The sequence below is a fragment of the Schistocerca piceifrons genome, chromosome 2 (genome assembly GCF_021461385.2).
Source record: "Schistocerca piceifrons isolate TAMUIC-IGC-003096 chromosome 2, iqSchPice1.1, whole genome shotgun sequence".
NCBI classification, from domain to species: Eukaryota; Metazoa; Arthropoda; class Insecta; order Orthoptera; family Acrididae; genus Schistocerca; species Schistocerca piceifrons.
The window spans coordinates 213,278,739-213,296,466 of record NC_060139.1 but is presented as its reverse complement, the minus strand read 5'-3'; the positions used below and the strand labels follow the sequence as shown (position 1 = coordinate 213,296,466).

The following is a 17,728-nucleotide window of genomic DNA, read 5'->3' as shown; positions in this document are numbered from 1 at the left end:
ACCTGACAGAGGTACCAATCGGCAATTTGGGAAGGTAGCGGCCCAGGCAATCACCCCTCCCTGGGCCTGGCCTCTACCAGGGGGGTGCATACAAATCTCACATGTCGACCCAGGGCTGGGAATTATGTGTCACTCAGTCACCTGTAATGCATCAGACGCATGGGCCAGTCTTCAGGAGTGCACCGAGAGGAAGACGAAAAAGAGGAACCTCAGATGTCGAATTGGAGGAAGGATAGGAGAAGGTGGACGAAGAAAGAAAAAAGGAATGAAAAACAGCAGTGGGACTGTTCTTATTATATCACCTACTGAAAATATGGAACAGATTCCCGAAAACATCCCAGATATGTTCCCGACGGGAGGGGAAACTGAATAGTAAGAGGACAGACATGCAGCACAGAAGGGAAAAGATGCTGCACTGCAAAGGCTGGGGGCCCCTGGTAGCCAAGCACACAAAGCCGCCAAAGAGAGGCGAGCCCCCCCCCCCCCCCCCCCCCCCCGGGGGGGGGTTACTGAAAATGATGATTACCTTGTGAAGGCTGCTACACCATGGCTAAACATGCTGGTTCTGACTTCTACCATGCAGGTACACAGGCCTTAGTTCCACACTGGCATAAGGCAGTTGAAAGGGATGGAGATTATGTGAAAAAATGACACTGTGTCAAAAATGTTTCAACATACAGTAAAAATATCAAAGGCCTGGGAAATAAATTGTGTATTTCTAATGAAGTGCCCCCTCTTAATAGCGTCAGCGGCATTGAGAATCAGCTAAAATCATTAAAATTGAACAAAGCTCTGGTCTGTTCAATGACATCTTGCTATACGATGAGCTGCATGTACAAATTAATTGCAAGACTTGTATTTTCGAGCATAAAGCCCACTGTCAGTGGCATCTGATACAGAGGACAAACAAACAATTGCACACACATCGATATCTACAACATAACATCTGTGTATATAACAGCAGAAACGTAAGTTCACTTAGTATGTACCTCTATATCAAAATCAATGTTTATCTCAAAACATAGAACCCAATCTACATGTAAAATAAATTCTCTGCTATATTAAAATCATTGTTTACCTGCAAAACATAGCATGCAATTGATATTTAAAATCTACTTATGACCAAGTCTTTGTGGTTACGATAGGGTATAACATGTGTCCTACTTCCAGTACACAGGTTGTCATTAATACATGTTACAATATTTTCAAATCTCCAACTCTTGATGAAATCCCTGTCAGATTCTATACCCAATATGCAGCTGAGGTAACCTCTCTTTTAACCATAACACAGCAAAAACCCCGTTATATAAATATTGTGTCCAGAGGCACGAAGGAAGCACAGGTCACACCCACCTACAAGAAGGGCAGCAGAAGTGGTCCACTAAACTACCATCCAATATCCTTCACATCCATTCATTGTAGAATCTTAGAACAGATTTTGAGCTAAAATGTAATGAGGTATCTCTGACAGAATGACCTCTATGCTAACAAGCACAGATTCTGAAAACATCAATCATATGAAAAAATATTTGCTTTTATTTATTACATACTGAAAGCCCCAGTTCAAATAAGTCTGATGAGTACAGTGTTTCTTGACTTCCAAAAGGCATTTCGCTTGGTACCACACAAACACATATTATCGAAAGAATAATCACATGGGGTACGAATCTCATTCAAATTTTTCAAACAATGGAAAATCCAGCATGGAATAGGGTGTGTGTGTGTGTGTGTGTGTGTGTGTGTGTGTGTGTGTGTACTGTTGACAAAGGCCATTGGCCGAAAGCTTTAAGTGTGAAAATCTCTTTGTTGTGCCTATCTGCAAATGGGTCTGAGCACTATGGGACTTAACTTCTGAGGTCATCAGTCCCCTAGAACTTAGAACTACTTAAACCTAACTAGCCTAAGGATGTCACACACATCCATGCCCGAGGCAGGATTCGAACCTGCGACCGTAGCGGTCGCGCGGTTCCAGACTGTAGCGCCTAGAACCACTCGGCCACTCCGGCCGGTGCCTATCTGCAACTTAGCATCTCTGCTATATGGTGAGTAGCAACTTTCCTTCTCATAGTTCAAATTTTTTGTAGCTGATGTAGTTATGTGTAATGAAAAATAAAAACTGCACAAATATTCAGTCAGAACTTTAAAGTTAAAAGTGGTGGAGAGATTGGCAAGTTGCTTTAAATGTTCTGAAATGTAAAATTTTGCTTTTTACAAAGTGAAAAATTTAGTATTGTACAATTACAATATCAATAATTCACAATTAGAATTGGTCAGCTCACCCCAAAAACTGGGTATAACAATTTGTAAGGATGTGAAATGGAATGACTACATAGAACCAATCATAGGTAAAGCAGGTGACTGACTCTGGCTCATTGGCAGAATACTAGGGAAATGCAATCAGTCTACAAAGGAGTTTGCATACAAGATACTTGTGCAACCAAGCCTGTACCAAACAGAACAAATAGGAGATATTGAATACTTACAGATAAGAGCAGCACAAATGGTCAAAGGTTTGTTTGACCCATAGGAAAGTGTCACAAAGATACTGAAAGAACTGACCTGAGACATTTTAAGACAGATGCAAACTATCTCCTGAAATATCTAAATTGAAGGTGGAGGGGGGGGGGGGGGGGGGCAGGGACTACTGATGTCAGCTGCACCAGAATTTTACACAGAATCAGGGACACTGATTGAATATGTGGGCTGGACCGAGATTCAAACCTTTGATCTCCTGCTTAATAGGCAGTTGAATTAACCACTGCGCCACCTGGACACAGAGTTTATCACAACTACGCCGACTGTCTCGGCACGCCTCTTGGCTGACCCACACTCCAGCTAGCACCAATTACCTGCATCTCCCTGTCCAGTCCTCCACGCTCGCTACAGTGAGATTCCTGCAGGAGGTCAGAGATAATTGTGTATCCGCAATGAAGAAGGCAGATTTGTTGCCCATTAAGGCGAATCAATTATATGAATGTGTGGTGTCTGTTCTTTAGGACACCTCATGAAAGTCTACTTAGAAAATTTCTAGAACCAACTTTAAGTGATGGAACTAGGACCATACAACCCAGCCTCCCCCCACGTATAGTTCCCATAGAGATTGCGAAGGCAAAATTATACTAATTACAGCCACCGAAGAGGCATTTAAGGAAGCATTCTATCTGTACTCCATATGGAAATGGGATGGGATGGAAAAAAGCCCCAATAACTGGTACAGTGGGAAGTACACTCTGGCACACACTTCACAGTGATCTGTGGACTACAAATATAAAGGTGGATGTTAACAAGGATACTTCATATGTTGAGCAGGCAGGAAAATGCAGATATGGAAACATTTTATGCAATGAGTGAAACACAATCAAAGCCCTTGTAGATGGTGTGGTTCAGTAGTTCTAGTGAACAGATGTTACACTATATGATCAAAAGTATCCAGACACCTGGCTGAAAATGACTTCCAAGTTCGTGGCGCCCTCCATCGGTAATGCTGGAACTCAATATGGTGTTGGCCCACCCTTAGCCTTGAGACAGCTTCCACTCTCACAGCCATACATTCTGTCAGGTACTGGAAGGTTTCTTGGGGGAATGGCAGCCCATTCTTCACGGATTGCTGTACTGAGGAGGGGCATCGATGTCGATCGGTGAGGCCTGGCGCGAAGTCGGTGTTCCAAAACCAAAACATCCCAAAGGTGTTCTGTACGATTCAGGTCAGGACTCTGCGGGCCAATCCATTACAGGGATGTTATTGCCGTACAACCATTCCTCCACAGACCATGCATCATGAACATGTGCTCGACTGTGTTGAAAGAGGCAATCGCCACCCCCGAATTGCTCTTTGACAGTGGGAAGGAAGAAGCTTCTTCAAACATCAATGTAGGCAGCGCTGTGATAGTGCTATGGAAAAAAACAAGTGATGCAAGCCCCCTCCATGAAAAACATAACCACACCATAACACCACCCCCTCCGAATTTTACTGTTGGCACTACACACAATGGCAGATGACGTTAACCAGGCATTTGCTGTACCCACACCCGGCCACAGAATTGCCACATTGTGTACCGTGATTAGTCACTCCACGTAACGTTTTTCCACTATTCAATCATCCAATTTTTACACTCCTTACACCAAGTGAGGCGTCGTTTGGCATTTACCGGAGTGATGTGTGGCTTACGAGCAGCAGCTCGACCATGAAATCCAAGTTTTCTCACCCCCCACCCAACTGTCACAGTACTTCCAGTGGATCCTGATTCAGTTTGGAATTCCTGTGTGATGGTCTGGATAGATGTCTGCCTATTACACATTACGACCCTCTTAAACGGCCAGCGGTCAACAGACGATGTCGACCTGCACACTTATTGTGTTGTATGTGTCCCTTCATGTTTTCACTTCACTATCACATTGGACCTAGGGATGCTTAGGAGTGGAAATCTCGCATACAGACGTATCACACAAGTGACACCCAATCACCTGACCATGTTCGAAGTCCGTGAGTTTTGTGGAGTGCCCCATTCTGCTCTCTCACGATGTCTAATTATTACTGAGGTCATTGATATGGAGTACCTGGCAGTATGTGGCAACACAATGCACCTAATATGAATAACATATGTTTTTGGGGTCATATCACAGGGATGGGGAAATATAGTAATAACATAAATGAAGATCAGAATTCAATGCTCAAGGCACTTTAACCTTTTGAACAATTTTCTCCACACTTTAACAAGCAACAGCTAGTGACCAACAATAAGTCTTTAGTGGACTGTCAGTCTTCCTGCTGAAAATTAGTGAATTATGAGCTTCCTTATAAATATATTCACGAAGTTATCAGCCTCTAAACTTACCAAATCTTTTGACAATGTCGACTGGAATACTCTCTTTCAAATTCTAAAGGTGGCAGGGGTAAAATACAGGGAGCGAAAGGCTATTTACAACTTATACAGAAACCAGATGGCAGTTATAAGAGTTGAGGGACATGAAAGGGAAGCAGTGGTTGGGAAGGGAGTAAGACAGGGTTGTAGCCTCTCCCCGATGTTATTCAATGTCTATATTGAGCAAGCAGTAAAGGAAACAAAAGAAAAATTTGGAGTAGGTATTAAAATCCATGGAGAAGAAATAAAAATTTTGAGGTTCGCCGATGACATTGTAATTCTGGCAGAGACAGCAAAGGACTTGGAAAAGCAGTTGAACGGAATGGATCGTGTCTTGAAGGGAGGATATAAGATGAACATCAACAAAAGCAAAACGAGGATAATGGAATGTAGTCGAGTTAAGTCGGGTGATGCTGAGGGTATTAGATTAGGAAATGAGACACTTAAAGTAGTAAAGGAGTTTTGCTATTTGGGGAGCAAAATAACTGATGATGGACGAAGTAGAGAGGATATAAAATGTAGACTGGCAATGGCAAGGAAAGCGTTTCTGAAGAAGAGAAATTTGTTAACATCGAGTATAGATTTAAGTGTCAGGAAGTTATTTCTGAAAGTATTTGTATGGAGTGTTGCCATGTATGGAAGTGAAACATGGATGGTAAATAGTTTGGACAAGAAGAGAATAGAAGCTTTTGAAATGTGGTGCTACAGAAGAATGCTGAAGATTAGATGGGTAGATCACATAACTAATGAGGAAGTATTGAATAGGATTGGGGAGAAGAGAAGTTTGTGGCACAACTTGACCAGAAGAACGGATCGGTTGGTAGGACATGTTCTGAGGCATCAAGGGATCACCAATTTAGTATTGGAATGCAGCGTGGAGGGTAAAAATCATAGGGGGAGACCAAGAGATGAATACACTAAGCAGATTCAGAAGGATGTAGGTTGCAGTAGGTACTGGGAGATGAAGAAGCTTGCACAGGATAGAGTAGCATGGAGAGCTGCATCAAACCAGTCTCAGGACTGAAGACCACAACAACAACAACAACAACTTACCAAAAATATCAAATATGGCAAATATTGCCTATTTTTAACATCACCTCTCTTAAACTTGACACAACACATTTTACAGTCTCTGACACCTCTGAAAATTTATCAGAAACATTTATTTTGATTTTGGTATCATTTGAGTAAAGATGCAAAAATTTTTTTGTTTTATCAATACATTTAAATGCAGTTTATTATTTGGTGGCCAATGAAATTTCTGTTCCCCTTTTCCTTTCAAAATGCATTAGAAGAATTGTTGCCCCAATATATTCTTTGTTATACTGAATTATAGTAACCAATGACTTAAGGATTTCTACACAGATTACTGCTCTAAACTATAGTAAATTGAAACTTCTCACAATGATTAGTGGATTAGTGATATTCAGGTGAAAGAAGATCAATTACATCCTGGGTCACTCCATGCCGAGCAGTCTAGAGGTTCCTACACGAACATAGAGCATTTTGATAAAATTTTGTATGAACATTTGCACATGTTCCCAAGAAACACCGGTAAAGTTTCATGACCACCAATTCAGTACTGCAGAGATATAGTCATTTGTTTGACCCCCCCCCCCCCCCACCCCCCCCCCGCAGTGCAGTTACCAACAGTGCGCATCTGAGTTCTCAGCAACATATTTTTGAAAGAAACTAAACTTGGCCATCTTGCACAACTTCTTGCACTCTCATAAGCAAAATAATAATAGAAAATATTTCTTTAATAATTTTCATATGGATAATTTGAAGCAAAATCGACAGGAAAAAAAAAGTGCTTGAAAAAATGTGAAGTTTACTTTCTCATATTTCTGGTGGTAATTGTGGAATAAGCCTGAAACTTTGCAAGTAATAACTTACCAATAGAAGGGTCTTAGAAGATAAATTTTAATTTCCTAGTGCTTCCCAATAATTTATAAATTTGGGACAAAGTTGATAATGTATGTAAAAACACCAAAATTGGTATCTTTAGTCCACTTTTACAAAAAAAAAAAAAAGGGCTTCTGCAAACTCTTTTAAACCATTCTCATTAAATAGACAACATTCTAATCCACTTAAAAAACTACATTTGGTTTTTCAAAGTAAGCATATTAGACAAAAAAAAGAGGTGGAGGCCCGCTGAAGGCGCACCCATATTCCTCTGGTACTCAAATTAAATTTGGCATCTTTTATTTGTTCTAAAATTGTTTAGTGTTCTCTGAGGAAGGTAATATCTTAAGTCCTCATGGCTTGGAAGTGAGATCGAGGCAGAGGTCAAAGAACGTAAAAAAGGGATTCTTTTTGCCACGACTCTTCTCTGTTTGTGTCCCCCCCCCCGTCCCTACAATAACTACAGAATCAAACTGGTTATAAATCTTTAATATTTAATTGTGAATTACCAAGGCAAGGCATTACCAAGGTACTAGAGGCCATGGTAGTAAAACTGTTGCATAACATCTGCACCGCAAATCGTATACACTGCCTTCAAGCTTCACACCATTGTCACATTGTTTAAATTTTTGTGAAGTTCATAACAGTCTGTTTAGCATAATTTGGAAAGGGTTCATGGTACAGACAATTCTGAGTATATCATTTTTTACTGTGAAATGCTACTGATATGCTAGTTTAATTCGGGGGGGGGGGGGGGGGGGGGTAAAGTATACAATACTTTGTATTTGCATAGTTCATGGTTCCTATCAAACACTAGCGTACTGATGAAAAATTGCATAAATGTGTTGCTATGGTGGGTTTCTTTTAAAGTGAGAAAACCAGCATCCCCATTGCCATAGGGGCCACACCCGATAGGTGTGCAACAGCAGCCAAGTGTGGTTCTCTCTCTCACTACTGATAAGGGTTTCTTTAAACAGATCTCAAATGTAATGATACATTTATTTAAGTTTCAGAGGCCAAAGCTAGAAGAGATCTCTTTTACGGTCCTTACGTTTACTTCAAGCTTCCTGACTTTTTAGTTTTTAGTTTCATTAATCTGCTGTTAAATATCATGAAGAAAACTATACTGCCGGCCCAACTTGTCACTGATGATGCTGTAATGTGCAATAATGTGCTATTCCAGAATGCAGCACTCATTTCTTGATGACCTATAAAATATATGTGCTCTGTCATATGAGTGCAAAGCACTTAGAAAGGCAGCCTTCTGTTCAGTGGAAGGTATGCAGATATTTCCAATCCACCACTCTTTTTCATAAAAAAGCACGCAGCAAGTTGTTCTGGCTGGAAGTTGTGATGTCGATGTATGTCCTTCACTACTATCGCTAATTTTGGTCAGAAAAGATGATGCGCCATTTGATACTACTGACCTGAGTTGTTGCTTCATCAATTGGCAAAAATGACATTTAACTTGCTTTCATCAGCAATAAATAAATCAAACAAAATAAAGTGTCACAAGAAGAGAAGTTTAAAAATGGGCATAGTCTAGCAGGAACTAAAGAAAATTATCATTATTTGTCAACTGTTGAAACAACAATTCAGGTCAGCTGAGTTTCAAATGATGCATTGTCTTTTCTGACTCATTATCTAAGCCTCATTAAATATGGAGATTTATCATGAAAAAAAAATTTCAGTATGTTTGAAGAGAGACTGTGCCATGAACACCACCTTCTGATCTTCATGTGTGTTAGTTCCACGTTCTGTTAATGTGACGAGTTGCAGGATCCCACCTCTATTAGTTTAAGAATAATGGCCTGCCAAACTGGAAGAGTTTTTGCCCATTTTCAGCTGCACAGAAAGATGACCATACAAAAACAGCTCTATTAGTTACAAGTTACAGAGGAAGCAAACACTTGGTGTAATCTTATGCATGTCTCTTAGGTACATTCTCTATAAATTTCCTCAAAACTGAAACTGGTCGAGATGGCAGTATCTTTCAGATTGGAACACTTGTCATGAAATGCAAAAAGTCACAACTAAATTTCATATTTATATGCATTTTGGGTGTATTTAAGAAATAACTAATAGCTGAAAGCTGTTTCCAGTATGAAACAAATAATTCTATTTAGCATACTAGGTGTGTAAGAATGTCTTTAATATTTTCACACATGTAGCAGCAGTGAGATGCCTGCTAACTGATCCATTTAACTGCAACAGCACATATACGTTCATTTAGCAAGTAGGTAGGTATGATTTTTATGTGCTGCGACACAAATAGCAAACAATATAAGACTGTAGACTGTTTCAACGCATACAGATATACAAAACGAACGGAATCATCCAACCTTTGCTACTGTTTATGGCAACATTATAAAGACAGAGACTATAGCAAAACAAACAAAGGACTGAGGTAAACCAAGATTTGCTGGACTAGGAAGCACATGTTCTACAGGCTGCCTAAGAACAACCAACAGTATTCAAAGCATCGGCATAGCATGTGCTAAATTTTCCAGTACAGCACGGAAGGTACTTCATATGTAGTTTATATATAAAGTCTTCAAAGTCTGTAGGCTCTTTAATATGATATTACATGGCCTATGGCTGACCTTTGCTGATAAATTGTTGAACAACTGAGAATTCATTATCTGTACTCCAATCTTGTTTGTAGATGAGACGACATTTAGAAGTGACGGAAGAACAAATTTTCACCACCAAAATGTATGGAAAAACAAAAATGCTCATGGTACAATTGAGGCCACACACCAGCAGTTTCAGATGTTGTGGGTTGCTGTGTGGGTTGGAACTTTAGGTGTTGCCCGGAGTCTGGTTTACACAGAATAATTTGAAAACACTCCAATGCTTGCAATAGAATGTGCCTCTGCTAAAAGAGGTAGCGTATGAGTTATGAATCATGGGAATCCAGCACATCTGCATCCCACTGCAGGCACATTGGATGTTATCTACCATGATGGATACATTGGAAATAGGAACAGGAGGATCAGTTGTTTGGACCACACAACACTCCCCCCCCCCCCCTTTTCTCCACCTCTCTTGCGATACCATCTGGTTTTGTTTGAAAGAGTGCAACAGTCTGTGACCTGATACACATATGCATGCACGTATGAAAGTAAGTGGAAGGCATATTGAACATCAGTTTGTGACTTGCGAACTTTGTAAAATGGTCTTTCTTTAAAAATACAACAATGAAGGATTTTTAGCCAAATCTGTTTATGTAGTTTTTTCCTTCTTTTGGTCAGAGGAACCCACACCCAAAGTTTATTTAGAGTGTTCCTGATACACCCTATAAATAAAAAGTCACAAAGTAATTTCCACATGAGGTGTCCTTTCCTTGCAACTTCTGCCAAGTTTCTACAAGTTTTATTCAGTTGTCCTCTTTAAACAGACAATGCCATTTGAAGCTTGGAAATTAAAGCTCACTGTCGTATCAGTACCCAACTTCATAGTAACATTTTATACCTGTGGGCCAACACAGTTCACAGAATTGTATCCAACGGCATAAATTTTGTAACAGTTGTAAGTTTAGTTTCAAACAAATCTCTAGTCTCTAGCAACTTATTTCCAAAAACTTACACGTAGCCTTTCATTTTCTATTTGCCATCTATTACAAAGTGCTTCTCGTTCCCTGTTTGTTTTCTCCGACTGGTCAAGTGCAGTCTCCAGTTCCTTCTCCAATTGGCGTGAGTTTTCTTGGAAATCTTCAAAATCGTGCTCTACTCTCTGAACATCTTGCCTTGACTCTTCCAACCTTTTAAAAACAGTAAAAACAATCAATTATTTACAATATCCAACAGTGGCAAAGTGCATTTACAAAGTTTTATATATTCAATACTTCAAAATAAGCTAAAAGTGGAAAAGACCAATCCAATATGATTTTGATTCAACACTATCCTGTGTTACAATGAAACGCATGGCATTACACCATGTGCCTGAATGTTCCACCAACTTTCAATGATAGGAATTCATGCCATCATCACCGAGCGAGGTGGCGCAGTGGTTAGCACACTGGACTCGCATTCGGGAGGACGACGGTTAAATCCCGTCTCCGGCCATCCTGATTTAGGTTTTCCGTGATTTCCCTAAATCGTTTCAGGCAAATACCGGGATGGTTCCTTTGAAAGGGCACGGCCGATTTCCTTCCCAATCCTTCCCTAACCCGAGCTTGCGCTCCGTCTCTAATGACCTCGTTGTCGACGGGACGTTAAACACTAACCACCACCACCATGCCATCATCGTGGAGCCATCGAAGCAACAGAGTTTGCACCTGCACACTGCACTCACAAAAAGCAATGAGAAATACAAATTGATATAATTTTTATTTATTTGTCACTGCACTGATTATTTCAAGTTAATGCAAATCTACAATGCATGGTTGATGTGTCTACATTTCTTTACCAATAAGCAACCTAGGGAAGACTGTTGGAGGGTTATGCCATCACAAATCGAGTTCTATATGATGTAGTATTCATTGACTCTGCTTTCAGAGATATGCACCACAAATGGGCAATACAAAGTCAACATAGTACAGTTACTGTACTTCTCATAAGGATTCTAACCAGAGAAATAAGATTTACATTTCAGCTTGGCAGCAAGCAGCAGTAAATGACCACCAGAGTGATGTGGTAAGATAGCCAGTGTGTGGAGTGTCACACGGCATGCATTTAGCTTGCAATTTCTGAGGGAACAAACACAGTCTAATGAAACAGTGCCACCAAACTGACATGATGTATTAGGTTGGTGCAGAAGTTCGTAATGTTTTTCCGTAAGTTTAATAAACACAAGATACACACAACACCGATTTTAGTCATCAATAATAAATTCTTCAATGTTTACAACAGCCTGCCAATGCTGGGGCAACTTTTTGATTCTGCGACTATAAATTAAGGCGTTTTGAGGCTAAGAACTCACTGTGCCATATTTGGAGTGTATTTTCATCCAGAAAGGAAATTCCTTGAAGGTTGTTCACCAGAAAGTGAAAAAGGTAAAAATCTGGGGGCAAAAGATCAGCTAAAAAAGTGGATGTGATTTCCAAACCCATTACCTGTATAGCATTTTCTGTCAGTCTAATAAAATCCGGGCGGATGTTATCACGGAGTGGCATCACTTCACACAGACTTCCTGGACTTTATTCTTGGATTGTGTCTGCAAGACATCTCAGTTGTTGACAAAGGTCAGTAATGATGAGTAAACCTCAGGGAAGCAATTCATAGTATGCCATACCATTGCTGTTCCACCAGATGAATAACATCATCTTTTGTGGATGTGCACATCTTTGTACAGAGATTGCTAATTTGTTTGGGCTCAATCACTCCTCTCTTTCCCTTATGTTAACATAAAGACTCCATTTTTTTGTCCCCAATAACAATGCGGGACAGCAATCGTCAGTGGTGTTCAAAATCTAACAGATGACAAGCAAGCAGAAGTGAACATGTTGCCAACCGCTAAATTTTGTGATTATGGCTTAGAGCATGTATTACACACACACACACACACACACACACACACACACACACACACACACACACACTCTTTTTGAACTTTCTCCACAGCATGTAAATGTCACATGACGGTGCAATGACCACAGTGCATCACCTTTGCCAGTTGTCGAGTACATTGACGTGGATCACTGAGATTTGAGGACGAAGATGTTTAAATGCATTAATCCTCAAAAGTCATCCTGAATGTGGAGGCACACTAATGTCAAAACAATCCACCTTAAAACAAGAAAACCCTTTTCTTGCAGTGTTCTCTCCAACGTTGGAAATGTTCCAATTTCTCCACCTGGCACTCCCATTTTATAGCATACATAGCTCCACTCACTATCTCCTAATGACAAAATGTAACTCAAATAGCAACAGCAAACTACAAGTAAAAAAATGGCTATTGATAAATAGCAACCAAAATACCATCATGCAAAACAAAAACACTACAAACTTATGCACCGACCTAATAACTGAGTCATATGACATGCCAAGACCCTGCCAGATGATTGCAGTGTGCTCCACTTTTGCCTTACGCCACATCTATGCTAGTGACAATTTATAAAAATTGTTGCTTTTGTCATCCAATTGTCTGTACCCAGGAAAATGAGAAACAATACCGAGTTCAATGTTCACTTTGTTGGTCTTGTGGAGAAATATCCATGTATTTACAATCATAGAAGTACCATATATGAAAGCATGTGATTCCTTTAATTTGTATTTGGAAGAGAAAAAAGATAATACAACTTGATAAAAACACATAAGATTGTTTGCTATGAAACATGTCTGTAATTTTTATACTGATTTGCTGGAGCTAATGTAATAGATCCTTTCCGTATGCCACTAAAGATATACGAGGGTTGGAACTTTAATAGTGGCAACTATTTATTCACAACTGATACAAAAGAGTCACATGTTTGCACCTGTTACTGTCCTTCAAAGTAGTCACTAGCATTGTGTAGAACCTGTTGCCAGCAATGTGGAAGGTGTAGTATACCTTTAGCAGAGCGTGTTCTGTTGATGGTGCGAATGGAGCAGTCTACTGCCTTTCAAATCTCTGGAATAGTTCTGAAGTGAATGCCACGAAGTGGTTCCTTCATCTTCGGAATCAAATCAGTCACAAAGACTTAAGTTTGGGGAGTATAGTGGATGGTACAATACTTCCCAGTCCCGTTGGCCAAACAGAGCAGCCACAGCTTGCAAAGTATGCGCCCAAGCACTGTCATGCAAAAAGATGGGTGGGTTGCATAGACAGTGTCGCCATTTCTTTCGCAAAGCGGGTTGCAGGTGATGGTGACTGATTTGATTTTGAAGACAGAGGAACCACTTCGTGGCATTCGCTTCAGAACTGTTCCAGAGATTTGACAGGCAGTAGACTGCTCCACTTGCACTATCAACAGAACACGCTCTGTTAACGGTATACTACGCCTTCCACATCATTGGCAATTGGTTCTACACAACCCTGGTGACTACTTTGAAGGACAGTAACAGGTGCAAACATGTAACTCTTTTATATTGGTTGTGAATAAATAGTTGCCACTATTTAAGTTCCAACCCTCATACATTGTTCTGAAAAGATAACACTTACACTAAGAAAGAAATTACACAGCCGATTTCTCAACTGTGCATAGTTTATAGGTTAATGGTCTTCTGTCTTTTAATGTGAATTAACAACAGGGTGGTCTACACTGTGCTGCACATATGACAGAATATTGCCACCATGAATCTGTACAAAATTATGAAACATACAGTTTGACCTACAACATCAATTTTATTCATATTATAATTTACTGAGGTATCCAACACCCAGATCTCCCAAACTAACATACCAAAAGAACATTGCAAATACGTTCTTCTCCCAGATAATTAGTAATTAAATATATTCCATTCATTAGTTAATCAGCTACGATGATATGGTCTCATTAAATGTTTTGTGTGAGGAAAAGCTTCACCCACAGCAAAATAAAAAGGAAATCTGCAGTGTTCTCCTGACTAAGGTATTCGGAACCTAAAGTGGTAATGTGCCTCCAAATGCTTTACCAAAAGAACTTTCTTTTACTACTCTCCCATCACTAGTGTGGCCATACTCCCCAACAGTCAACTGATAAAAATAATTCATCTGTATCTGGAACGGCTAACAAGACTAGGAATTGTAATTATAAAATTCTGATTCAGATTTAGCAAGAGTTTTAATTCTGAATTCTTTCCATCAAAACTATCAATACACTTTGGGTGATTCCGTAGTTTCCAGCAACAATCAGCTGTTTTCTTCCAGATTCACTGAGTTGGTGTTAATAAATACTCAGACGTCACATTTTTTTTATCTTGCCTTTGACATTTCAGCCGCAGTTCTTCAAATGGTTGTGTTTTCTCAGCAAACATCAAAGGAAAGAGGGACACATTCAACTGTTAAAACATCTTAAAAGAATCACATTCATTCAAATTTGTATGCCAGTAAGAATTTACCCAACAATGTTTTAAGACTTTTGTTGATTAGCATTAATACAGTTGAACAAAATCAGAACATCTACACTGTCCAACGACAACGCGGTACCACATTACTAATGCCGAATCACTTCTACTGCATTAACTCACAAGCATGCCACACACCGCTGCCATGAATCTTCCAGTCCACATCAGTTGGCAGGTAATGTTGGTGGGTACCTTGCATAAGAACTACCTAGTGACACCCCACCTCTCCTTGCACTTTTCACACTTCATGTGCAACATATGCACATTATGTGCACCAAAATACTCCTCACATATTGTCTATTATCTAAAACATCTTTTCTGTCTTTACCTTCCAGTACTATTTTACAAAAATAATCTTAAACGTGGTGCGAGCAGGGACATCGAACTACACTACAGATTAATTGGTTATCACAACTATTATTTTGCAGTTTCATTCATTGGCTTCACCAATTCACAATGAAACTGACATCTTTCGGGCTAACCTAGCTTCATGTTCTGCTACAGATTTATTCCCAAGGAGGGGTGGTATCACACACTAGCCATGATCACCAATAAATTGAAAAGCAATGTGGGAAGAGAATCAATGTTTGATGGCTCCCATTTTCAAAACCAACAGTTGGCACCTTCAACAGAGCAAGAACAAATATATCACTCAGTTTCACACAACATACAAAATACAGCACCCAGGAATGGTTACGTTGTTGCTGCTCCTTTACAGTATAATTCGGTAAGTGAAATTGTCAAACAGATTATTTATCCAAATTATTTCCAGTTCTGTTTATTTATGACTATATTTGCTTTAGAATAAAGTTAGTGACAGCTAACTGTGTACAGGCCAGCTATTGTAACAACAGTCAATACTAAGAATGTGCTTGATCTGTATTTGTCATCATTATGAGGTGGCTCGATTACCTCAGGAGGTTATTACCACAGTTTGTTGCACAGGACACCAGTAGCTGGGAACATAACCATTGCAATTAGTTTCTGTCATGTACTGTATTTCTCTAGGTGAAACATTTATTTTAAACAACAGTGATGCAAGCAACAAAAGTGCACGAAAAACTGCTAACAAATAACGCAAAGCAAACATAGTAATACATGTTGTTATTGTTGGTGATGTGTTTACAAGGACTAAACATCTTTATTACTAGTCACTTGTTCCATTGGAAATTCATGTGAACTGAAACGAAATGAGGAAAGGAGAAGTCAGCTCCATGGTCTTTAACCTGTTCGTCATGGATGAAAATCTGCAGGCCAGTAGCTTAAGACAGGTAGTTAAACGTGAGATATAACCCAGGCAGCAGAAACTGCAACTGGTCACAGAGAACAGATGCTTGTGTAGAAGCAAACACAGCTGGAGGGACCCCGTGGTAGATATATGGCAGGAAGTGCACCCTCTGTACCCGCCCTACAGCTGCATTGCTGAAGGATGCACCAAGGAGGATCATCACATTCAGTATGACTAAAGTGGGATGAGAAAAAGAGGACTTGTACATGCCAGAGAGCTTATACCTTAAACAGTTACATAAATAATGTATGTACATAAAAAATTAAAAATGTATGACACTGCAGGGAGTGAAAGTAGTGGGATGATGTTCTGGGCACAGGCTGCACAAGAGATGCTGCCCTTGTTCCCACCCCTGATACCAAACACAGAGGTGCATTAAATTTTATTATATCCACTTTCCCTCAGGAAATGTACAACTTTTTTAGCTACTATCACACTGCCTACAAGTATCTGGGGTAAGGAGGTTCATGGCTTGTCTAATATTAGCAAGCAGACTCACACTGTGAGAATGTGGACTATAGTGTGAGGACTACCATAGCTGCATTGGTATGGTCCTCTTGACGTAAAATAACCCTGTGGGAAAGTCTGGTGCGGCCGATATGTAGCTGGCACAGAATGATTGCATCTTTCTGGGAGGCTCGAAGAGCAGTATGTCATGCCTTTGTGATTCGCACGACTGCCTACAGTTTGTTGTGGGCCATTGTATACTGCCGTTCCTCATTGCAAGATTTCAAAATTTGTCTCAGTTACAATTGTAGGTCTGTGCCCAGTACTCAGAGTTCAAGTTTTTCTCCTGTGGTTGCTTCAAGCTAACTTGCTGGTGAGTTCATTTAGCAGTACATCCACTTGGCTCAGTAACCAGATGAATTTTATGGCTTTGGAACTTTGGAAGTCAACTAATGTGTCTTGGATGTTGGTAACCAAAAAATTTCTGGGATAGTGCTGCTATATTTCTTGTAGGCAGTTCACGAGCTCACTACAAACCAGGAAGTTCTTCATAGTGGGGTTTTTGATGTGTTGAAAAGCCCAAAATATAGCTACAGGCTCTGCAGTGTATAAGCTGCTTGCACTCAGCAGAGAACACTTTTCTGTGGCCCCCTTGTGTATGCAAAAGCATAACCAACTCTATCACTGACTTTGTGCAAATGCATTTCTAATGGGATGGCTGTGGAGAACTGAATCTTCGAGTGACTGGTTACCTAGGTAAAGTTCCAGAGTTGACAAAACTGTGTGAAGAGAGTTTTTGTGGGAGAATATTGATACATATGGCTCAGGGACCAATTTTGTATTTTTCTGTGTGGTTTCCTCATGAAGTGCACAGCACTGCGCAATGATGTTAAACTGTAATACAGGTGAAGGTCATCCACATGCAGTAACAGACTTTGGGTCCCACGGCAGTCATGATGTCATCGACAGCAATGACAAAGATGTTTAGGCTTGAAACCGATCACCGACGGACTCAATTTTCTGTAAACACTGGCTGCAGAGGGTTGAACCTATCTTGACTCAAAACACTTGGAGGGATAGTAAATTCTCTTGCAAAGCAGGGAGACAGTAATGGCACCAGGTGGTACTGGATACTTTCTGCAGATCAAAACATTGATCAGCTGTTGGTAATGTGTGAAAGTGCACTGCAGATCCCAGACAAATCAGCTATTTTGTGGTGGAAAAGAGTGCCCAAAAACCGCTATGAAAATGTAACAAAT

At 40.1% G+C, this 17,728-nt stretch overlaps 1 protein-coding gene across 4 annotated transcripts in view; it reads right to left on the bottom strand.

The window, feature by feature from the left end:
• The window catches only part of LOC124777952 (nuclear distribution protein nudE-like 1-A), a 173,101-nt gene that overhangs the window by 126,644 nt on the left and 28,729 nt on the right, over positions 1-17,728 (bottom strand). For all 4 annotated transcript variants that reach the window (XR_007015811.1, XM_047253512.1, XM_047253510.1 and 1 more), the window contains exon 3: positions 10,356-10,530. Coding sequence is in view for 3 of the 4 variants with exons in the window: in XM_047253512.1 (XP_047109468.1) it covers positions 10,356-10,530 (175 nt within the window). In the remaining variant the exon portion in view is untranslated. The remainder of the gene's footprint in view (positions 1-10,355; positions 10,531-17,728) is intronic.